Raw genomic sequence first — 24,594 nt, forward strand, 5'->3', positions numbered from 1 at the left:
TGTTGGGTTTTTTTAAAGAAAAAAATATCAATGTTTTGAAGAAGAGAAATACAACTTGAAAAACCTCGACTTTAGTTATTAACCTGGAAAGGCTTTAATTAACCCTCTAAACAAATGAATCAACTGCTTTCATGTAACGGGCTCCAAGTAGAACAAGCAAGGTCATTGGGAGTAGTTCATCCAGTGCTGGGGTCCACCTAGATCAAAAACACACCAAAAGTTGTGTACTCATCTGCATCTTGCAGCCTTGTGTGATTACTTCTGATATCCATACATCACCTATTTTGTTTTGTTTTTTAGACATGCAATAAATTTTGGCCGATCACACAAGCATGCAAATTATTATTATTTAGCATCTAAAAGTACTGATTCATCCTCAGAGTAAAAACCCCGAATCATTCAATTCTGATCAAAGTAAGCAAAAATAAATCTAATAAAAATACCCACAATGCATTGCTTTCACAAGCAGAGATCATGAACTAAAAGGGTTAGGCAATTGATCCAAGGCTGCAGAACTGGAAAAATAAGAAAGGGGGTTCCCTGGATGGATAGCAATGATACATTCTGCAGAGACACCAACACCTAGCTCCCTTTCAAATCTAACAGCTACTAAATAGTTTGTTCTAGCACATCCAGAATGAAATGAACTGTGAAATTACTACAACTTATTGGAACATTTCATAGAGTAATGTGCTTTATGTTGATAGGGCAAAAGATAAGGGAAAGATAAGAAAGGAAAAGAGAGCTTGCCACAGCCCTGGTTATGAATGCATGCTTTGCACAGCTTTCTGTAACTTTAATCATTTGATAGATGAATGCTAAATCACTCATATTAAAAAGCATTAGTTCCCCATATATGAGAGCCTTGTGTATATGTATCTGGCTTACCAGTTAATGTAATCACAGGCTAGGAGACAATATTACTTGTAATTTTTTTCCATATGCCAACTGGAGTGCAAAATGATGCCAAGCTTCTCTCACACTGATCAGAACACACCCACCTATAGGAAGTTACAAACAACAAGGCTAGGATAGCTTGGCTATAAATTTGCTTTATAATCATCAGATTTCTACAGTGATGCAAGCTTAAGTTATTAAACTAATCATGCAGCATTGCACTCCACTACAATTTTAAACTACAAAAACATAGCTGATAAGCATAAATATACTCAATGAAAATTTACTGTAGGAAAGTGATGTCAATTCAGTAGGGAGAGTATGCCATTTATAATATTGATTACAGTGGGGAGGCAAAAACGGGGATCTTTTTTATTGGGGTGCTTTGAATTTATAAATCCCATATTGTAAAATTGGTAAGTTTGTAAGATGAATTTCAGGTTTTGAAGCTTACATAAACACCTCTTTTCTTGCTGTTAATCACATGGAGAAATATAAATATTTACTTGTATTGAGTACGAACCACCAAACCAAACTGGTACTAGACTATAAGGAAGTCTATTCCTTTCCTCCTCATCTTTTATCTGGATTGGGACTTTCCTTTATAATAATTTTATTACAAATATTATAATAATAAATATTATAAATATTATAAATTCTATTATAATTTTATCTGGATTCAGACTTCTATTTTTATTGTTTTAGAGATATTTATATGTTATGATTTTAATGTTTTAGGCTGTAAGCCAAACAGTCATTTTGTTATGAGATGGGCAACAAATAAAGTTAATAAATAAAATTTAAAAAATATTAATAAAATAAAATAAAATAAAAATAAATATCTTGAAAAGAGTTAAATATCCTGAAGATTATTAAAGGGTTATCCCGAGGATCATTTTTGAGAGCAGATTATTAAACTATCTTCAACTGAAATATTCAATTTAAATACCATTGCGGTTAAAAAAAAATGCAAAACTCCAATGAACTAGGTTTCTTTTCTAGGAATATTTTAGCTGTTATTATAAGGAATAATTACAATTTTAGTTGGAAGTTTATAACTTACTATATCTGGGTAGCAACAATTAGGCATTAAATGGTACCCCATGAATGCTATGTGATTCATGGAAGCTATTCTAATGAACATGGAAGCTATTCTAATGAACAGCAATTCTACCTATGCAAATCATGGAGGATGCTGCATGCAGATACATGTTACTTTATGTGGTAGAATCATAAAATATATTTATATAAACAATGGGAGAAGGGGATATACAGAAAATAACTATCTAGTAACTGCCCAGTGTTTATAGCCATGCTAGACTGTTCGGTTATTAAGATTTTATGACAGATCTAGCATAATCTGGAGTATTTCAGCAAATAACCCCCCCATTAATGTATAATTCTAATTAAAAGAGGAGTGATCAGTATCCAACTATCTCTTGGTATTTTCTTTTCTGCTTAGATTTGTTCCAAGAAAGACTAGAATCTAGTTTTTCATTTTTAATACAAATGAAATGTTAGAATTAAAACTGACAACAGAGATACTGGAATCTTGTCAGTCTTGAAAACATGCTTAAAATAATAAAACAACAATGCCTTTGGAATGATAAGATCATCTTACTGCTAAGCTGTCATGTTACTGAAACTTTTAAAATCTAAGGAAGCAATATGCTGCTTAACCTGGTTTGTTTGTTTTTTATTCTAGTTTAAACAAAAACTATTCTACATTACATGTCTGCTCAATCTTTGTTTAACCCTTCTCAAAACATCTCTAATCAAGAAAGCAAATCCATTGTGGGTAACTGTTCTGTTCTGACCAATTTACAGACATTGTATGATGAAGCTAACAAAAAATGCTTGTCAGTCCGGGTAATTCAATGAAATTGGACTTCAGTGAACAAGAAGTGGCCTCCCTCCACAGACTCTACACCTTTTAGGAAACTCTTTTTATAAAAATGTTCCTCCATTATTCCCAGATTATTTTGTGCTGCCAAAATATTGTTGCAAGCTACAATTGGCACATTATTTTTGAACATTTTTTTTCACTGTTGCCTTGCCAATTTAATGAAACATTCTTTCTGGTCATAAATGTAAGTTTTAGATTGCCTTTCTCAAGTATGATGTAGTGCAGAGTGTTATAGGGTTGGCACCTCCTGTCCCTATTTTCAATCCATTGAATGTCCTATTCTGAAGATCCCTGCTGGATAGTTTTCCATTCTTACCCTGGGTAAGCTGGGATGGCTGTTGGAGGTACTGCTCGTACCGCACCATACACTGTCCTTCCTCGTCCTCTCAGATGGGCTCCCCTAAATGCTGCCGCTGTGGTGGCTGCAGTTGGGTAAGGGAAGCTGGGTACTGTGAAGACAGACAGACAAGGAAAAATATGAGAAGAATCAGTTCCTCTGCCCAGTCAATTACAATCACATTTAACTAGGCTTATGCACAGCTCCAGAGAGGTGGGATGTTCTGCACCTGTCCTGCGAAAGATCATGCTTAGAGCTCTGAAGCCTCACATATCTCTTTCTATGACATGATCTTGAAGGAAAGGTAGGGTTGCAGAGAGGCCTAGCATGCAGGAGATTAACATTGTGTCATGCCTTCATCACAAACTGCAAACTGTTTCCCTTTTTCCTCCACCCCATTTTGATATTGCCATGCAGTCTGGTTAGAAAGTCTGAGAAGCACATAGAGTTACTACTAATACAGGCAGGTAATAACTCTTCTATTTACTTGGAATGAGAATGCTTAAAATGCTTTTTTCATAATAAGCTTAATCTTGGGAAGTGTGTGTGTGTGTGTGTGTGTGTGTGTGTGTGAGTATTTCTCCTTCCAACTCATTTTTTCCATCAGATGTCATTTAAATATAAAACGAACAAAACATCCTAATGAAGGCAGCCATAATTAATGAAGAGGTTTACCAAGTTTACCAAGAACCTACCTTCTGGCAAAGGTGACCATTAAGTGGTTCATCTATATTGGGCCCTGTTTTATTACACATCATGCTGGAGTAAACTGGCCCAGGGCAAAATGATATTGAAACCTCAGAAGGTGGCTGGGAACACAATGTAATAAAGGGATGCTTAGATGGCACCAGTCAGTCACAAGGCAAAATGAACTCAAGGTGCTTCTAAGAGCATGCCACAAGGGGGCTTGCAGTGGACTCACAGTTTAGTAGCAAGAATAACATGTACTTTGGAGTGCGGCCTGTTACATTGCTAAAGCCAAGACAATTGGATCTTCCACTCCCTCCCATATAGATTTATAGCAGCCTTATCACACGAAGAAACCCCAGCCATAAACAGGCTTGTAAAATGCATTGCAAGAAGGGATGAATCATTCCCACTGCTCAAAGAAGTAGCATTTCTTTCTGCCGAGGCCCATCCTTTCAAGTACATATTATACAAACTGGAAAGAAGAGGGCAAACAGATCACTGTTTACTCAAGCACAGTAACAATACAGGGGCCAATAGGGGCTACTTACTGATTAAAGGAATGTAAGTGTTAATACCCCCCCTTCCTGACAGGGGCACTGCAGCGTCATTGCCCAGCGAGACATCTGCTTGAAAACTGGATGCTAATTTAATTTTAAAAAGAATAAAAAATGTAAAAAGGTTATAAAGAAACAGCAGATTGAGAACATAAAATCACCACTGCAGTCAAATGGCAGAAATAGAAGAATCAATATTAAATTCTACCTGCATATAATTCAGGTCCATATACTGCTCCAACTACAGGACTCAATTTCCAACCTGAAAAAAATAAAAACAGCTGTGAGCAGCTAGACTTTCCATCAGTGAGGTAGCAAACAAACAGGTATATGAATACAGATATAGTCTATCTTCTAGTAATTATTACCTCACTTTCATACAGATTGTTCCTAGGCATAAAAACAGGCTACATTTTCCAGATTTCTTGTGTTCTGGACATAAGTGGAGGAGAAAATACAAATCACTAATGCTTTCTGAGAAATCCTTCCCACAGTCTCAAAATGAAGCTTACACTGCATTGTGGTTTTTCTTCCTTTCCTTTTTAAAGTCTGTGGTTGTAGTGAAAGATCAAATGAAAAATTTGAAGCCACATAGGAATGACTGTGTTATTTATGAAATTAGAACCTTTTAACATATCTCTGAACATCAATTAAGGAAAGGTTCCACAATACTGAGGATACTGGTGAATGTTTGAAGGGAATGAGAGGAATGCCTGTCTTAGAAGTCATCATACATCCACCCAAATGTGAAAGGACCACAACCAAAGAACATATTTTAAATTTATGGTGTACAATTCTTAGGATTTGCCCAGATTATATATATTTTCTTCTTTTGAGAGGGGGTATCAGAATTTCATTTAATATGTGCCACTGTGTATACAGAAAAGTGACAATAAATGTTATCTTATCTTATTTTATTTGACCTTGATAAGGCAGATGCATCTGCTAATCAAGAGACACTTTCTATTACTTTCTCTATCAAGACAATGAAATCTATAAAAAACAATAGCTAATCAAGTTGAGACTCAATGAAGTCTTCTGCAAAGTGAATAGAGTTAAAAATAAAAGTGATGAAGGGATTTGAGCTGCAACTGAGGCAAATGAATACTAGAAACAATATTTTAGAGACTAATATGAATATGATAATGGCATTGAAATGAATGCTATAAATGTTATTGCAAAAATAATGAAAACAAAATCATAAAAAGTATGAGACTGTTTAAAAATGGTAAAAGTGCAAGTATGAAACCAGAGAAATGTTAAAATGTGGGTGTGGCTTATTTATGAAGTGGCAGTATATGTTGTTTTAATGCAGACATGTCAAACTCGCGACTTCACGTGACATCGTGCAATGTATCGGAACTTTTTCCCCATTGCCGAAAATGGGGTGGGCGCAGTTTCGTCGTGACGCGTCCGGCCCATGGGCCGGCAGTTTGACACCCCTGTTTTAATGTATTGGTGAAGATCACATCTGCACCTGACAATTAGACCAAAACAGATGAAAAGGTAAAAAGAGTGAATAACAAAAATTACAAGAAAATTAGTCTATCAAATGTATCTTGGAATGGAAAACTGCTTGGCAGAATTCTCACTGAAAGGTAGCTAGAGCTGACAAGGAACAACATTAGTGGTGTGACTTTATACTGGGCAAGTAGGGTGTGCACTAAATTTTTGTTCTTCAAAATGTCATTTAGAATTGTATGAAGGTGAGAAAGATTTAGAGAAACCATATGACAAAGTGAATAGGCTTTAATTACGGAACATTTTGTGTGATGAATTAGAAGAATGATTGCTTAATGCAGTAAGAGTGCCATACAATGAAAGACTTAACATGCCTGAAAATAAATGAATTGCTTAGCAAATGGTTCATCATCAAATAGAGTGTAACCATCGCCTTGCTTGTTTAATGTTTTCATGGATAATGTACACTTATAATGTTGGGCTGTTTGGAGATATGAATGTGTGTAGTATGCAGACAATGCCATGTTGTTAGTCAAGAACCGAAATGATTTGCAATAAAAGTTAGATCAAATGTATGAGGTAGAGAAGTGAACAGATTTGAAATTTCTGAACAATGAACAAAGGAGCTCTGTTTAACAAGGAAAATGAATGAGTAATTACAAAAAATACAGCAAATAGAGGAATGAATGCTCCTTGGAAGAATGTTTTGTAAAAATGCGGAAATGGTTGGAGACATTTTAAGATGTACGAATGCTGACAGACAGATGGTAGAAAGCACATGGTCTGCTCAAAAGAATGAAATTTGTAAAAATAAGTGAAAATGGCTGTGTGTGGGAGTAATCTTCTGCGCACTTGTTATGTAGAAATGAGAGTTGAGTATATGAGGAAAAACAAATTAAACTGAATACAGTGGGAAAGGGTTATTTAGAAAATATGTGCTCTGTAGTGAAGCAGTCAGTCAAGAATGAACAAGTAATGAATTAATGTGGAATGAGTACAAAAGTGAGTAGATAATGCAAAAAAATAACTCTGAGAGGTGATTTGGCATTACAGAGAGAATGAATAAGGGCTGAATCATAAAACAAATATATGAAAGAAGAATTAATTTGTTGAGAGGAAGGGGAAACTGAAGAAATATATGGTTGGAAGTTGTCAAAAAGAACAAAAAAAGAGGAAAAGGTGAGAAATGAAAGAAACAGAGGCATTACATGAGTCGGTAAATGGACAAGATGGAAGCAAGAATAGTTTGCAAATATAAAGATATAAAGGAATACAATGAATGGTGTTTGTATAATGTAGATTTAGTTAATTTCCTTTTACAATTATCTTATATCTTTAATTTATTTTGCCTTTCTTCTTTTTCTGTATTTTACATGATATTGCTACCCTAAAGGAGAATAGCACGATAGGTGTGCATGTATATAGGCAAAAGCAAATTGTGCAGATACAGGTAGTCCTCGAGTTGCGACCAATTGTTTAACCATTGTTCAAAGTTATAATAACTTGGAAAGAATGCTTTAGGGTCCAGCACTTAAAGCTCAAATCTTCGGGATCCCAACTTTGCCTCTCCAGCCCAGTGAATGAGTTCCTTTCCGCACACTCCTTTGATCCATCCACTTAACAATCAAAACTAAAAGAGCTGGGATCACAGTCATTGAACAAAGTAGTCATGTGGGCATCTCACTTAATGACACTTCACTGAGCAACAGAGATCCCATCACAATAGTCGAGTACTATTGTGTAAGTCGAGGACTACCTGTAGCTTTCTTTTTAAATCACAAGTTGACTATTCTTTTTCCTATGATTCATCAGTAGGAGGCAGCCTCCTTAAAAATGCAAGACAAATGTAAATGAATATAAATGCATCCTTTGTCTATCTCTGTTAATCACTTCCCATTTTAAAAGCATCCAAAAACCCTCTATCACTTGTGCATACATATCAGTTAGAGCACAGTCACTATGTATTAATAATAGTGGAGATATCTATATTGGTCACTTCTCTCCAATTCATTAGGAAGTTACAAAACCAAATTTTTAAAGTGATTTCCTAAAGCCAAAGTATTTTATCCATATTTAAGGGCTCAAATAAGTGCCCTGTTTCTCAAGATATTTTCAAGAACTCTTTTCTACCTCTTAACAATCTGTTAGGTATTTCAATTATCTGTATCTATAAAGAAACAATTTTCTCAAATTATTCTGAAATATCAAAGGGAAACTTAATTCTTATGCCTAAAAGGGTTCCTCCATTCGTTTCTTAGCCTTGTCACTTTGTCTTACCGTTTGCATAAGGGGTGACCATTTTCTTATTAGTCATTACTCGTGCAGTGGCATTATTAACCTAAAAATTAAAAGGGAAAGGGGAAGAGAGGGAAGGAAGAACAACACTTTAGAGAAAATGTTGGAAATCTTTCAGAATTTTTTTAGACAAAATACTTTTTTAAAAATCAGCACAATGAAATTTACTTTTACAGGTTGTCTTTATAGATTATAATTATAAACATATCTAATTTTTTGTATTTTAATTATGCATCAAAGAAAAGGCTAAAAAGAGCAGATTTTCTCAGGCATCCCTGCCAGCTTTGACTTCACTATTTGATGCTCACTAGTTCAGGGGCAAAATCTCTTCCATTGCTATTTTTTTGTGTCCAGTTTGACTGGCATGAAACAGAAACAAAAATAACCTTATCTGATCCATTAGTAGACTTTCATTGAACTGCAGTGGTCTACTAATATTACAAAAAAACCTCTGCTGCAATTTGGGCAGAAGAATTTATCCCCAGGTGTCTGGGATTAAGCTGCTTTTCTATTAAGGGAATTTGCATTCCACAGCAGCCCTGCTTGGCCCGTATCTCAATTTTGGAGTACTGTATCTTGAGAGGCCATCAACCTAGCTGCTGATTTGTCAGGAGAAAAATGACCACCACTAGAAATGTATGCAGTGTGTCCTGATTCCCCCCCCCTTTTTTTTAGCTTCCTTCACTGTAACTACTGAGCTGTTCATTGCTCAAGCTTTCTAAGCACTGCAACAAATGAATGTTGCAGCACAAATGATGCTAGTAAAACACTGGTGGGGTGGGTAAAGCCAAACAATGGCAACCCTGTGTCAAACATAGTCACAGAGTCTTGCAGAGAGTGAAGGTAGAGGTAGAATCAGTAACGTTTCAAAATCCTGCTCCCAATGGAAGAAAAAGCCTCATGCGAACTTCAAGATCAAGAAAAGGATGGTTCAAAGGCCCTCTGAACTTTAAAACAAAAGTGAGCTTGGGCAGGGAAGAAGGGAGCCTGGAATCTCAACACTCTATTTTTAGCCCTCCTGACAGCCCCCCTCCCCATATAAACATTACACATTAAAAAAAGGGGGGGGAGACAACAACAATGAGACTGAAAGCATGCTGTTAAAACACACATAAAAAGAAAAACAACAATTGATTAATGGGGATAGGAAGAGGTCTCACAGACAATCATTAAGATGGAGCAAGTGCCTGAAATCAACTGCTACAGCAGAATGCAATGCAAGCACTTAAAGGAAAAATGGGCAAAACCAATCAGAAATCACCAATCAGCAAAGACCAACAGCTGTATTTAACTAAGTGAAGAAAAATGGCAAGTGAGGAAAGGAGAACAATCATAGGTCCAAAGAGAGGGAATGCAGAAAAGACATGGCGGAGGGAGGGAGGAGATGGATAGGCAAAAATGAAAAGTGTATGGGTGCATTAATAAAACCAGCCAAAACTGGAGTTCAGTAACTCTGAGTAAGATGTGCAAGGAAAATTACTGGAAAGCCAGTAATCAGCTCAGACTTAAACAAAATGGTATGTACATCCAAAATCCAGGTGGCATTACTCAAGAGCATTGAAAATAAAAGGGTGGGAGAGAAGAAAAAGGAAAGGGGGGGGAGACAACAAGTCAAATCACATTTTGTAGTGTTAATGTGAAATGGCAGATGGATTTTTTCTTTCTTAATTTTTTTTGTTTTGCATAAAAGAAAAGAAAAGAAGTAAGCTTCTCCTCTAGCACTTTGATTTCACTTACCGCCAACTCGTACCATCGCCAGCATTGTGTATAGTTACCATGGAAAGAGTGAGTCAAGTGAAGGGCCCTAAACACTAAACCATTAAAAAGGGAAATAAAACAAAAACAAAACAAAAAACAAAACAAAAAAGCAAAATATGCAGACATCTTACTCAAAACGGCGGCTTTAATTTTTTCCTTATATTTAGTATTTTTTTCCTTTAAAAAGAAAGAACAAAAAGGGGCCAGTTAGCCTTCTATATGAGGGAACAGCAAATTCATCACTAAGATGTTACCTCTCATCTAGGTAACCCAAACAGTTTGTGCTTATCACACTCTATAGTCATTGGAATTAATTATGGGATGCATATTTCTTAATTTGAAATACATTTACATAGATATTTCAATGGCTCAAGTTCTTCCTGATTTCTCCATCCACCCCTTCCCAATATATTATTTTCACACTCATATGGAGGAGAACTGGCCTCTGAATCAAGGGCAGATATTGGCTGCCCCCCCTTCTTTCTTGTTAGATACCAAGTGACAAATGGGACTGTGCTCATTTTGTTAGTTTTGATCTGGCTTGGAAGTTGGAGCCTCATTAACTGAAGCAAAGGAAAATCAAGACAGCAGAAGGGCAAAAAATTTGGAGTGTGTTGGAAACAAACTTAAGAGAAAGGAAAACAAAGACAAAGAAAAATAACAAAAATAACAAAAATATATAGATATATATATATATTGGGAGGTTATTTTATACACTTCAGTGCAGGGGACGGGAGTGAAAAACACGGGACACAAACACACACACACGCACTGGACAGGAATCCCAATGTGAAATCAGTGAGGCAAGACACAAAAAGGAAACCAAAGAAGAAATATAAAGAAGAAATTGAATTACTGAAGACATGCACCTCGATTTTACGGCCCTCTACCACGGTGCCGTGTAATTTCTCCCTGGCCCTGTCTGCATCAGCACTATTCTCGAAAGTTACGAACCCGAATCCCTGCATGCAGCGGGAGAAGGGGGAAAACATGCACATCGTTATATATTGAAATACTGATATCTAGATAGAGAAAAAAATATCACAGTATGAAATTGACATCAGCACAACTTAGCAATACTCTCCTAGAGTCACATTTTTGGTTCATGCATGTTTCATGAAAGAATTTCAATTAAAAAAATAACTTTAATCACATTGAAAATAATAAAAACATAAAAGCAATTGAGGCCAGACCAAAAAAAGCATAGTTACTCGAGACATATTCTAAAAAATAAACTAGCTCCAAGATTGATCAAATGCAATGAATTAAAACCTGGAAAGAAATCTTGCCACAAATGACTGTTCATGTGTTCTCTTTTACAGCATTCTCAATAATTTCCTTTCATATGACAAGGACAGGCACAGGAAGATGCTCTGAAGAAAATTTACCAAAAGGAGGAGTGATATGTGTGACAGTTCTAACTGGTCTATTATTTTATGACTAGTATTAATATATGTTTTTGACAATAAATAAATATATGGGGGACAAAAACAAGTGTGTGTGCGTGTGTGTCACATTATATGTAGAATTTTAACAATGTCTTGGACATCTTTTCTTCTGTCACACTGTTTATCTTAATCCCTAGGTTGCTTATCCCTATTAACAGTAGTTATTAATAATACCATAATATAGGAACAGATACTCTGGCTCACTGAAAAAAAAATCCTTAATCCTTATTAGGTATAAAGCATAGCCGCTTTATACCTAATAAATTGTTTCCATGCTTGGCTTCTTCACTCAAAAAAACAATAAGTGAAGCATTGTTTTTCACAGATTGTTGAAGCTTTATGTTATAGAATTAGTGCTTTAATGAGGTTGAACAACACTTTCTAATGGAAGAGAACAAAATTAAATAGAGCACATCATAAAACGATACAGTCTAACGACTTAGTGTAAAGATGGAAAGATTGCTTCTTTGTTCAGCTTGTTTTTGAAAGTTTAGGATTTAGTTAAGGATCCAGATTGCTTCTTCATCCAAGCAATAAATAACCTACTCCTACTTAACTTTAAAAATGCCTCAGTAAGTGCTTCAGTCACAAAAATGTATAGATTTACCTTAATAAATGCCAAGGTAAAATGCCACCAGTTATGAAACATAGTTAATCTTAATCTTTGCTAATTTAATTGCTATTAAGACAGAAATATTTATTTAATCAAGGTTCTACTCTACATAAGTCTTTTTTCCCCAAAGTACAAATATATTCAATTGGATTTATTAACAGACTCATATAATCATACTACAGTAGGACATTTAAGATCTAACCCTATACTTATTTTCAAGAAACGGAAGTATGTATGCTTCATGTAATAAAAATATGCAGTAGCTGGATAAATATTTTCAGACAGAGGAAAAAGTGGTAAGTAGCTCATGGTTTTTAAATTGATCTTGAAGGTATTGTAACAAGAATTTGTTCGGGCCCAATATTCATCATTAACAATAGTGTTACATATACTGAATTTTCAGTTAGGTCCCCTATGATAAGCTATATATATTTGTGAAGTTCATTGCTGTAGAATCAACATTCAAGAAATAGGGTAAAGAACTTACTCCTATTGGCCAGTATAACATTTTCCCCCTGTTTTGTTCCTCAAATACAGACTTTTACATTCTTTGGAAGATCACCTTCCACTATTGTAAATTTGTCTACTACATTAACTAGGTGAAAATTATGCTTATTGAGGAATTTTGTGGATTTTTGCTATGTCATGATTAGGAAAATGTGAATTATTAGAACTGATAAGACTCAAAACTCCAAGAATTTAGCAAGTGCATATTCTCTGCAAAATGAAATAATTGCCTTAAAAGTTCCCCCTTCCCAGGTCTACATAGATTACGAACAGTAATTACAAAGTGAGCTACATCTTTAACACTTCTCTATATTTTTCAAGCACATTACATTTTGCACCAGGTGTTACAAATCTGTGAAAAACATGAAGATTTGTCTTAATGGACATGATTCCAGTATTATCACTGCTGGCAAAAATCAAACATATAGTGCAAAAAAACTTTAGTGCAATTTGTTTCACAGGGTTGTTATGAAGCTATATCTATTACATGAGTACACATTTTACTTAGTATTATTTTACTACACTTCTAAACATTTTTACAACTTCATCCTAAACACATGACACAGAACCTTTGACCATAAAGTTATTGAACTCCTTTGAATTTTGCTTAGTCCTTGTAAAAAGTGTCAAGTAATAAAAATAAGTATTGGTTTGTTGCTGTTCTCCAGAAATGCACAGGACAACAACCAAGTCCAGAAAATGCCAAAACCCCAACAATTCATTTCTGAGCTACAAATAATTTCTAGTATCGGAAATAGAGTATATGTCATACAAAATACATACTTTCCTTTAAAGATAAAATTGATTTTATCCTCCCTAAGCATAGCCCCATCATACCGAAGCAGTATTTTAGCACTGGATTAAAATTTTCAATATCTCACAGTTCAGAAAGGAAAAAGGAACATAATATAATTAGCTCAATAAGGGTATGTACTTTTATAATTATTCCTGCTAACCTGTTATAATTCGATTTGCTGATAGTTTTGAGACTGAATTGTTTTTATTATGCAACTTTGATTTTAGTTTGGAAACAATACCCAGTCCATTTAACTTCTAACCGTATTAAAATCCTCAAAAACGTTCAAAACAACCTGCAGCCCAAGAGCACCCTCTTTTCTTTACAGAGCTGTTCTCAAGAACCCTGAAGAAACCGAGTAACTGTCACCTTTTTAGTCTGGCCTCAGATTCTGCAATAAATAACAAGCAACAGGATGAGCAGTGTAAAATAATAATTGTACAGAGTTTTTTTTAAATGTTTCCATCTCTGAAGAATGAGAAAGAAAATTTACCATGTAACCGTAAAGGGAGAAATCAAAAGCAGACGATTCTCCTGGGTGTGGCCAGAACACAGAAATTAAGGGAAAAATAATCAAAATAAAACAAGAAAAAAAAACAAAAAAACAAAAAAATAAATGAAATAAATTCAAAGGAAACTAAAAGGAGCCCCTTGAAATCCATGCATTGTTAACACTTTTTTCCCCACTGTGTTTAGAACATTGACTTCAGAAGCAGCATCTTTATCTCAAGGTGTTGGGACTTTCCATAATTTCAATTGTTAATATATATATATATGTATACACGCATATACAAAGAGGCATTTTTTAAAAAAAAAATTCAGTCAACAGCCAGAAGCCTGGACAAATGGAACAACAACAAAAATAAAGAAAGAAATAAACATAAAAATCCAGGCTTTCGGGTTATTTGCTCTCAAAGTCAATATACAATAATCCATCTGAGATGAGTGATTAAAATAAATTCCAGAAAAAATATCCTAATGTTGTTTAAAGTAAGGACACTATTCTTTAAGATCTGAAAAAACAGTTATGGAATTTTTACCTAGAATTACTTTGCATAGGTTGAACCAGAATGCATATTTTGTAGCTATTTAACTGGACTGGTCAAAACAATTTTATGTACATATGCTGAAATTTAAAATGGAGTTGTTTAAAAATATGGCAATTTTAAAAAAAAAAATGCTTTTCAACATAAGAGAAAAGTATTTTTGCTGTCCAAAATATTTTTTTAAAATGTGAGGACATATAAAATAGGATTATCACTGCATCTGTTAAGAAAACAGAGCAATCAATGTTAAATGAAATTTAGAGTGATAAAATAGGATTTTGTTACTAGATCAGTTAAATTAAGTCTTAGCATACAATCTCTCATTTCTTAAAATCACTTATTTTTAAAATTACTGGATTTTATAGCTGAGTATATGGCCCTTACTAGTTCTCTAAGCAGCTTTAGGAACTGTTCTACTCTTCCCTACTCTAAGTAGCTTTAGGAACTACTCTACTTTTCCCCATTGCATCAACTGGGTAGTGAAATCACTACAGCTGTTTTCCCACTATTAATTGCAACAGAAACATCAGCCTCATTGGGAGGGAAGTCCCTTCCATTGATATAGACATTCAATGCCATTGTTTCCTTGCTGCTTATTACCGGGTTTCCCAACCCGAAACTAAGCCCTAGCTTGATTTTTCAGGGTGGGCCTAATATAAGCCCTACCCCCAAAATAAACCGTAGTTTTGGGCCGAGGCACACACTTAAAAATCAAGCTAGAGCGGGGCTGGGGGGGTGGATATGCCCCACATGCCCCACACTCACTTACCTTGCAGTCAGACCTCTCCTTCTATGGCGTCTTCTGCAGTCAGGCCTGCATTTCGTAGTCACAGGCCTTTCCGGAGAACCAAGCTATGGATTCAATCCATAGCTCGGTTCTGCAAAACCTCTGCAGCTCAGGACTGAGCTATGGATTCAATCCATAGCTCGGTACTCAGCTGCAGAGGCCTTCCAGAAAGACCTATCTCCAAAATGCAGGCCGGAATGCAGCTGCAGAATGAAGCTACTCCGCCACAGAAGAAGTGGGCCATATAGGTGGGGCTGTCGGTGCCGGAGATGAGTAAGACATCCCCCCAAAATAAGACCTGGTGCCTCTTTTGGAGAGGGGAAAAAAAAAAAGACCTGGTCTTATTTTCGGGGAAACACAGTAGTATCTTAAGAGAGAAAACAGAGGAAGCTGAATAAAGCTGTATCTTTCTCATGCTCACTGTTGAGTCTGTTTACCTGAGTGGCCCCTAAAGAATTCTACGAGATCCCACCAACAGAGAATAGGAGGAATAATTTGGGGCTATTCATTATCTTTCAGAGTTGTTGTTGTTGTTGTTGTCAGGATAAAATCAGAGGAAGGGCTACTGTGTACACTGCCTTAAGCATTTGGATGAAAGGCAGTGCACAAACAGAAGAAATAATAATAATTACCACAACAACTGTAACTACAAGGCTTGGTTCAATCATTGTTCTGTTGAAAACTAGACTCATTTGTTAAAATTTGAATGCCACTGATATAAATACTATAGGAGCTTAAACTGGTATTTGCATGGAAACCAAACTAGAAGAAACCATCATATTAACAGCTCCTTTCACTAGGTACAGCTAATGAAACAAGAAAAATGAATGAAAATTAATTAAAAAACAGAAGTCTGAACATAACTGAGATTGTTATATAAATGGCTCAGACACCTTTTTTTTTAGTTTTTCTAACATGCTGCTAGTTATCCAAAATTGTGCCTAAGATAATATTCAAAGTTGATATGCTCATAAAACCATTAACATTTATCAATAAATCTACATAGCAAAAAACTTCCACTCATAACTTTTGTATTCATTCCAAATGATTTTTTACAAGAAAATCGAATACAGCCAATGTGCACAAACACACTTGGCTCTCAAAAATTCCCCATGTCAACAACAGGATGAAAATACATCATCTCATCTCAGATGGACTAAAGGGTAATTTGAAACTCTCAAATTTTCCAACACTGGACATATCTGGCAGAGGGCCTTTGCCACAGTTATGAAAGGATAAAGATCTGCTCATTCCATAGAGGGAATGGGTGTAAGCATACCCAGAGCAATTTGGATTTTACATTTTCACCTTTTAAACATTCACATATTGAAGAATATACCCTTGAGAAACCAGGAAGGGGAAGGGTAATACTGAGAACACAGCACAAGGCAGGCAGCGGGGAGCATCTGCTTTCCGATTCCCAAGAAAGAGGAGGAGGAAAAAGGTTCCATATCATTAGGTTAGAATAGAAACCACAGGGTAGGATACAAGCATTCAAGTTTTGGCATACTTTTTTTTGCAGAAGAAGTGAGTGTATTCACTTCCCAGGGATTTTTCTTAACACGAAGAGGTGACCCTTGGATTCGAAGAAATTTTTACAGGGTTAAGTTATTTTTTACGGTATTTGTGTTTGTGAGAAACCCTTAGGACGAATATGATAAGTGGCACAAATTTTGTCAGAGTAAACTTAGAAACTTAGTGACACTTAAACTGTCCGTTCACAAACTTTAAGAACCACCAAATAGAAAAGAACTTGATCAATGCCTTTATGAGCTAAATATTTACTGGATGAAAGTAAAGGGGCAAATGGCTATCATTTGATCTTAACAGGTTTTGTTTTAGCTGAAAACCAGAAGTTTTGGTTTATTTACTTACAGTTATACTATAATTTATGGAAGATTCCAAACATAAGAACTGAATGGCCTTATGGCTTATTATAGCTTAGCAGTGAACAAGCAGCATACTACGCAGATCATATACACAGGCTCCTCCTGAGAGCAACTACAAATAATGAATTAACAAACAAAACTGTCCATGGTTCGCTTAGTATTCGGCAAATAAGAAAGAAACCACTTTCTATTTTAGCTTTCTGACTCCTTTTGACCTGAAGTCTTTGACTCCTACAACATGCTAAACGAGTCATAGACTGGGTTTATATAATTTGGTATCCTTATATCCAAATTTATATAATTTGGTAGCCTTACTCATCGGAAAAGTTAGTGAGTGTGATCTCAGAAGTATGCACGAGACTGCTGCTCATCCTTCACTAAGAATGAAACATGAAGCAGCCCAGTATATCTGAGTGTGTATTAAAGTAAATGCATTTAAACCCAGATGTACACAACATAAAATTGTAGAGGTATATAATGGCAGACAAAAAAAAATTTTTTTTCAGTATGCTGGCTGGGGAATTCTGAAAGTTGAAGTTTGCACGATTTAAAGTGGTCAAGATTGAAAAACACTTGACCTAAACGGTGCAGAGAACATAGCATATTATTTAGAAATTAAATCACAGCAGATTGCTTGTTAATGGTTGCATAGTTCAAATGGCCAGCCTACAGCACTCTAACCAGTCTCCTGATCATCCCAAAAATGTTTTACATCTCTGGCTTACTTCCCTTTACTGCCACTTCAAAGAGACTAGATATACTGAAGTGTATAGTGTATAGTGCAGTGATGGCGAACCTTCTAGAGACCGAGTGCCCAAACTGCAACCCAAAACCCACTTATGCATCGCCAGGTGCCGGGTGGGTGTGACCCATTGGGTGGGCGTGGCTGCAGTGGTAACGGCAGACTGGGTGGGACTAAAAAGTTCAATCAATCAATTCCAACCTAGCAAGATCTTTTTTTTCCCGCGAGAAGTTGAAATTGACTGATTGATTGTACCTTTCTCTTTTTTTTTGCATACGGCGGCGGAGGCCTAAAGCGAAAAGGTTTTATAAAACCCAGCTAAAGGCCTAGGACTGGGGTGACGGCGCAAGTGCCCACAGAGAGGGCTTTGAGTGCCGCCTCTGGCACCCGTGCCATAGGTTCACCATCACTGGTATAGTGTATAGTGTATAGTGTATAGTGAAGTGTAGTGTAGTGGTCAAACATAATATACTTCTTCATTCAAACATATACAGGGGGTACCTGAGTAATAGAAAGGTTCAGTGCAGATTGCAGCTCTTCACAAATTAAAATAATTATGTGCTGCATCAATTTTACCCTACATCTTTATAAACTAAGCTATGAGATAAATTAGATCCAATACTAAATGGGTATATTGTATGTATTGCATAATGTACAAGTAGTAAATATCACCTCTTTTCTGGTTTTCAGATAAAACATAGGAAATTTGATATGCTAACAACATAATTTTGTACATAAACATCCATTTGGGGCTCTGTGTAGATTATGAATCTCAAAGACAGGATATAAAATATAATACTAACTATGGCCTAAACTATCATGTGGTGGAGTGAGGGTGTGGGACAGATGTTCATTTTTAATAAAAAGTGGAAAACTTAGCATTGATTAAGTCAAGCATAGTAGAGACATGCACTGTGCAAGCTTCCCCCACAGAGCTCTGCCAATGAGCCTTGCTCCTGACCTGAAACACTCCCTGCTATTCCAGTGCTGGACCTACTGGGCAGAGAGAGAATCACATCAATTCTTCAGTGAGGGGACATTGGTTTCATGATGAGAACCGGTTAGGACAAGCAACACTTAAAATTGCTACACTTAGGACTATAAGGTTTCCCATTGGCTCTCAAGAAAGTTTAACTCTTTAAAAAAAAACTTACATCATTCTGAATAGCTTGTATTTGGAACAACTACACCTTTCTAAAAAGCTGGAAGCTTTTGTAGATATTGTAAGATGATGGGCCAACATCCTTGCAACACTGAGGATTATTGCAACATCAGGTGGGCAGATTTTTCTTTCACCACAAGATACCTCTTATCCCATATATAAAATATTTCCAATTTTTTTTACATCGTTTCTTTCCCAAACATTTTAAACTAGCAAAAAATTACATCTTTTTGACTGAAAGTATCGAAGTCACTGGGAAAAATAAGAGTCTTCAAACCTCTTTAGACTAATAAAGTTTCCCTTTTAATATTTTGATAATAACTTCTATAAATAACTAATATATGTTGTGGATATTAATATACCTTACCGTCGAGATCCATTGGGTCACGGATCAAGGAAAAGACAGATATGTCTTATAGATCGAAGGAAGCTGCTTTATCTTGACAATTGGAGTAGACTGGTAAGGGAGAGAAATAGGTAGAGGGTAGATAAAGAAACAAAACTTACCTTGGACCCACGTTCATTGAAGATTATCTCTACATCAAGGATTTTACCAAATTGCTATAAAAAAAGATTTATTTTGGTTCATTAAGCATCCTTTATCTTTCGTGGCTGAGAAAGAAAGGCTTTTGAATGCACAGTTGAAAATATTTTAAAATTAATTAAGACTTAATATTTGTTATTTATTTGTTGAATTTCTTCTGGTTGTCAAGTTTATAAGCCTCACAGTCTTTGATAAATTCTATGTAAAATATAAACTAGCAAATGTGGAATCCTTGGTGTTCCTCTGAGCTTGATTATTTATTTGCAGAGGTTTCATTAATTAACTAGATAACATCATCAGGGGGCACTATATTTTCTCTTCATATATTACAAATGAAGGTGAATATACGTGTTCCAGGATAACGCTGCAGGATCCAATCTGGGTTGGTCACCGGGACCAGAGGTTTTGTCTTCCGAGTTTTCGGAGTAGTGTTGGAGCTCATTTTGAGGGAACTTCTCTCTCTTCACATATTGTCTTTTATATGTAACAAAAGACTATTCACAGCTGCAGTAAGGAATGGTGGCTGGTTTAATTAATTAAATATATTGTTCCATAATTCTCATTTTTTATAGGGTGAAGTATTCCAGCCAGCACCTCCTCCATGCCATTCCCTATATACACAGTTTTAACATACTATCCATCTTCCACAGCCACTTGGTATTCTCATATTCTGTCTTCTTCAGGCTGTTCTCCTGGGTTGCCTCTCCAACCTTTTCTAATTATTGTTATTCTGCAAATTGTAAAGTTTCTGCAGTCTACTAGTTCTTCTCCCTTGTTTATCATAGTCAAATCTGATTACATAACTATAGCTATATAGCTGTATATGTACACTGAGATAGACAATGATTATGAAAAAAACTATTTTTAAGTAGGGGGCTGTCTACAGTGAATGTACTCATTGTCAACAAAGTAAGTAGGCCAGAAGCCACGTTTTCAAGTACCTAAGTATAATTTCTACTATTCTCCTTTTCTAGCCATTCTGTTCTACTCCCCACTTCAAAATTTGGGGAAGAGATTCTTCAGTCAGCCATCATAGGGCTGTCCTTCCACAAAGTACTTCCCTTCCCACAAGGTACTTTTCTCTGCTTTTACAAATCCTGAATCAACTCACACCACTCAATAGTTCACTAGTTGCTGTTTTGGCTAAATAAATAGCATTCAGAGAACAAAGTTACATCAATTTGAATAATCTATGACCAAGAAATTCCTTTAGGGAATTTAGGGAAAAGAATGTTTCTGAATTTAATTAGATGTGTTCAGCCAAGTACATACTTCAGCGAAATGCACACACCAGCCATTTACTTTGAAATTCTTAATGACTTAAAACCATATGATGCAAAACATTACTTTTTTCTTATATATATTACCCATTCTATAAAATCATTTACTGAACTCTTTTTTTGGCCTGTCACTATCAAATGGGGTTTTAAAACAGCTAACTTTTTAAATAGAAGTTCAGTTTTAGAATGTCATTCTCTGGGGGTAGATATATCGCATAGTTATTTTATTTCCCAAGGCTTTTCCATCTTAAAATCTTTAATACTTCTTAAATTATTTGCACTATTTTATTTTTAAATACAAACATACTTTTACCCTTACAATAATCTTTTAAATAGATTAGCCTGACAACAAGTGGCTCAAGCTATTTAGTAAACTAATAAATATTGGTTTGGGTTTAGTCGTTAGAATCTCCTTTGCCTGATTTCATGTTGCTGGTTTTATTTCTTAACTTCATAAATTATTATACACTTTAAATGTTGTAAATAAATGCACCCCCCAATCCTTAGCATTATCCTGGAATGCATATTAGTACTGTAAATAAAAATGTACAAATAAGATACTTAATCACTGCCATATAGCAGGGATTTTCTTAGCACATTCCCATACAGATTACTATAAAGCATTTACATGTTATGATAGCCATCCCATCTGCCAGATTATAAGGTGCTAGCCATGGGGCACAAGAGAGGAGCATGTCATGGGATTACAAAAACACAGCAATTAAAGATATTACTTTTCTATTATTCTTGGCAGAGGCAAACACAATATTTTCCAGTCAATGTCTCCTTAGAATTAGTGTGTTACAAATAATACACACCCAAATATAAAATTATATGATCTAAAACCAGATTGCTAAATCATTGTGCTTTGTTTATTAAACTCAATAGCATGACAGATTACTGCTTTGACTCAACTGTGCTGAGTTTCATTAAGTGTATGTGTGTCATTTTCTTTAATATGGTTACTCACTCTGGAGACAATAAATGCTCCAGGATCTAGAACCAAACATTTTTGCATCTTATTTTTTTCTATTTTAAAATGAGAGCCACTGTGTTACACCAATGGGTATTGGAATAGGACTGGCAAAATCCAGATTCGCATAACTATAAACTCAGAAGCATGTAAATAATCTCCCACAGAGGACTGTTGCAAAGATAACAAAATGTGCTAGACGGAAATAGGACAACCACAGAAACTGTATGAATTTCATCTGGGAAATGATAGAATAATAATGCAATTAACAAAATAAATAAAACTGTCAAAGACTAAAAACAACAAATAAAAAATTTACTATGTTGATAATTTTATTTATTTTGTGCCTGTCATAGCTGCTAACGTCTCTCTTTTGCCAAGAACCTTTATTTAGATTTCTTTAAAAGCTATGAAAGTCCAGGTATGAGATATAACTCAAGGAAATATTTTTCACACAGCTCTTTAATACACTTGCTGTTTCTCAAAAATCCTTATCTATCTATTCATTTGGCCAATGATCAAAAGGCAGCTTAAAACAGACAGAGTTGAAACATGCTTAAAGTGTGAATCCAGGCCTGTCTGATGGAAAAATAAAGTAAAAAATAAAGTACACTGGCACGCTTTTTAGTAGTTTTAAGAACATCTTAAAGACCAACACAATTTTCAGAAAATAAATCCCAATAAGGGACAATTAATTCCCACTCACACATTAGCACCTAGATCCACAGTTTGGAGATGAACGAAATGCAGTGTGTACCAGGCAACCTTTATTCGTTGGTGGAACACAACTCAATATAATTGCATTTCATTGCAAGTGTGGGAAAACATCTGCAGACCTGAGAAGATCATCCAGAAGCATTGAACACAGGGCAGTGTGTAATAACTCTTTTTATTTGGAGCTTTGGAAGTTTAGTCTAGTGATTGAGATACGATGTACCAGAAAGCAGGAGAGCATGAGTTCAAGTCCTGCCTTAGCCATGAAAGTCAGCTGGGTGACTTTGGGCCAGTCACTCTCTCTCAGCCCAACTCATCATAGGTTTGCTGTTGTGGGGGCAGAATAGGAGGACACAGGTTTGTAAAAATAATAAACTGGGATATCAATCAATCAATCAATCAATATTACATTTCTAGCTGTGGATACTGCTAACATACCCCAAACATCTGCCGGAGGTCAGGATCCCGAAAACGGAAGGGAATGTTGGACACATGCAGCCGCTTTGGGGTAGACTTGCTCTCAGCATTCTCACTGCTTTGTGTCTGCGACTGCTGGCCATCTGTCTGTGCCCCTCCTTCTGTCTGCTGCAGTATTTTAAAAAAAGAAGAAAAAGATAATCACAAAAATCAGCTATGATTCATTTGTTAATCAATTCACGTTTTACACATTTAAAATATCTATATCAATTTAGCATCTGAGTTAAATTTTCATAAAAACAGTTCAAATAAACAGCAATCATTTGTTGATGTGAAACATGGAGATAACAATAGTAAGACAATTTCCATATGGCAATATCTAGGACTCTCAATGCATTTCATGTAAAATAAATTAGTAAATGAAACTCAACACTTTTTTCTTGAAATAATATATTCAGTTTCTACCAGTTTAAATAAATTGGCCTATTGTGAAGTTAACCTTGTCCTGATTGCTTAAATGTAAAAGCCTACTGGCATGCTCCCATTATCTTTTAGCTTTTAATATTCCAGTAAACAAGTTTTCAATTGTAACAGTTATTACACAGCACTTTAGTGTATTTTAAATATTTCACTTGCCTTATCTTGTTGCAATACTTCAAACCACCTTATATGGTTCTAGGCCATTTTATTTGTAAATTAAACATGAGGCTAAAGCTGAGACAGCTTTGGTCTGCCTATATATGATAGCAACGAGATCCTGTCACCGTTTCATAAATAATGTCATAATGTACAATTATAACCACATATAATTAAATATGTCTCTCTAACCCAATGTCATATACAAGTCCTGTTCTGCAATTTTACGGCCTGGGAAGCAGTCTGTGAAATCATACCAAATATTTATTCATCCCCCCATTACTTCCAATCTATGATTTCCCCAAAACAACTGTTATGTCGTCATCTCAAAATCTATTTGGATTCTTCCCATTCTTCCCCCACCTACACAACCCAGGGAGCAGAAGGATGGTGGAAATCAGCCTAGTTATAGATCTGTATTTCAGCAGAAAAAATGCTACTACATTTGGATGTGGTGTGCCACTAATGCCAGAGTCCAACAAGCAAGCAAGATCAAGCTCCAAACCAAATATAGCAGACTTCAAGGACTTAAGTTAACATTAAGTTAACTTCGCTGGGGACAATCCTATCATTTCACAGTGCAAGCTGGTATCCTATATTTGCTTCTCCTTTATATCAATCAGAAAAAAATGAATTCAACAAGATGCGCTGCCTCCTGACCTTCTCTATTTGTTGTTGCTTTACCAAAATGAGAATACCTCCCCCCCATCCATCCACTGCTTGTCAGTAACATCAACTCATTAGATACTCTACTGTCCTAATTTATTTATTTATTTATTTATTTATTTATTTATTTACCATTAACTTATATGCCGCCCTTCTCCCCACGGGACTCAGGGCGGCTCACAGCATGTTAAAACAACACAAAACATTTCCCCTATAAAAGCCAATTAAAAACCAAATATTTATAGCTGTGTCTTATTAAAATCATTAAAATTGTCCCTGTTTAAAATTCACCCTAGGTCAGTCCCGCTTGCTGAAAAAGCCATGTCTTGAGGGCGCGGCGGAAGGTTAGGAGATCCGGAATCGTCCGGATCTCGGGGGGTAGTTCGTTCCAGAGGGTGGGGGCACCCACAGAGAAGGCCCTCCCCTTGGGGGTCGCCAGCCGACATTGCTTGGCCGACGGCACCCTGAGGAGGCCC

The 24,594-nt window shown here is 35.8% G+C and overlaps 1 protein-coding gene across 5 annotated transcripts in view; it reads right to left on the reverse strand.

Annotated features, from left to right (window-relative positions):
• RBFOX2 (RNA binding fox-1 homolog 2) overlaps nucleotides 1-24,594 on the reverse strand; it is a 57,129-nt gene that overhangs the window by 14,457 nt on the left and 18,078 nt on the right. For 4 of the 5 annotated variants that reach the window (XM_015831799.1, XM_015831807.1, XM_015831782.1 and 1 more), the window contains exons 2-8: nucleotides 22,838-22,984; nucleotides 19,396-19,449; nucleotides 10,768-10,860; nucleotides 8,123-8,183; nucleotides 4,593-4,646; nucleotides 4,379-4,471; nucleotides 3,120-3,252 (exon numbers count right to left, since the gene is read on the reverse strand). In XM_015831799.1, the coding sequence (XP_015687285.1) occupies nucleotides 3,120-3,252; nucleotides 4,379-4,471; nucleotides 4,593-4,646; nucleotides 8,123-8,183; nucleotides 10,768-10,860; nucleotides 19,396-19,449; nucleotides 22,838-22,984 (635 nt within the window). The remainder of the gene's footprint in view (nucleotides 1-3,119; nucleotides 3,253-4,378; nucleotides 4,472-4,592; nucleotides 4,647-8,122; nucleotides 8,184-10,767; nucleotides 10,861-19,395; nucleotides 19,450-22,837; nucleotides 22,985-24,594) is intronic. The other variant, XM_015831816.1, reaches the window with a different exon arrangement.

Source organism: Protobothrops mucrosquamatus, unplaced genomic scaffold (assembly GCF_001527695.2).
Source record: "Protobothrops mucrosquamatus isolate PMUCROS unplaced genomic scaffold, P.Mucros_1.0 scaffold_22, whole genome shotgun sequence".
NCBI classification, from domain to species: Eukaryota; Metazoa; Chordata; class Lepidosauria; order Squamata; family Viperidae; genus Protobothrops; species Protobothrops mucrosquamatus.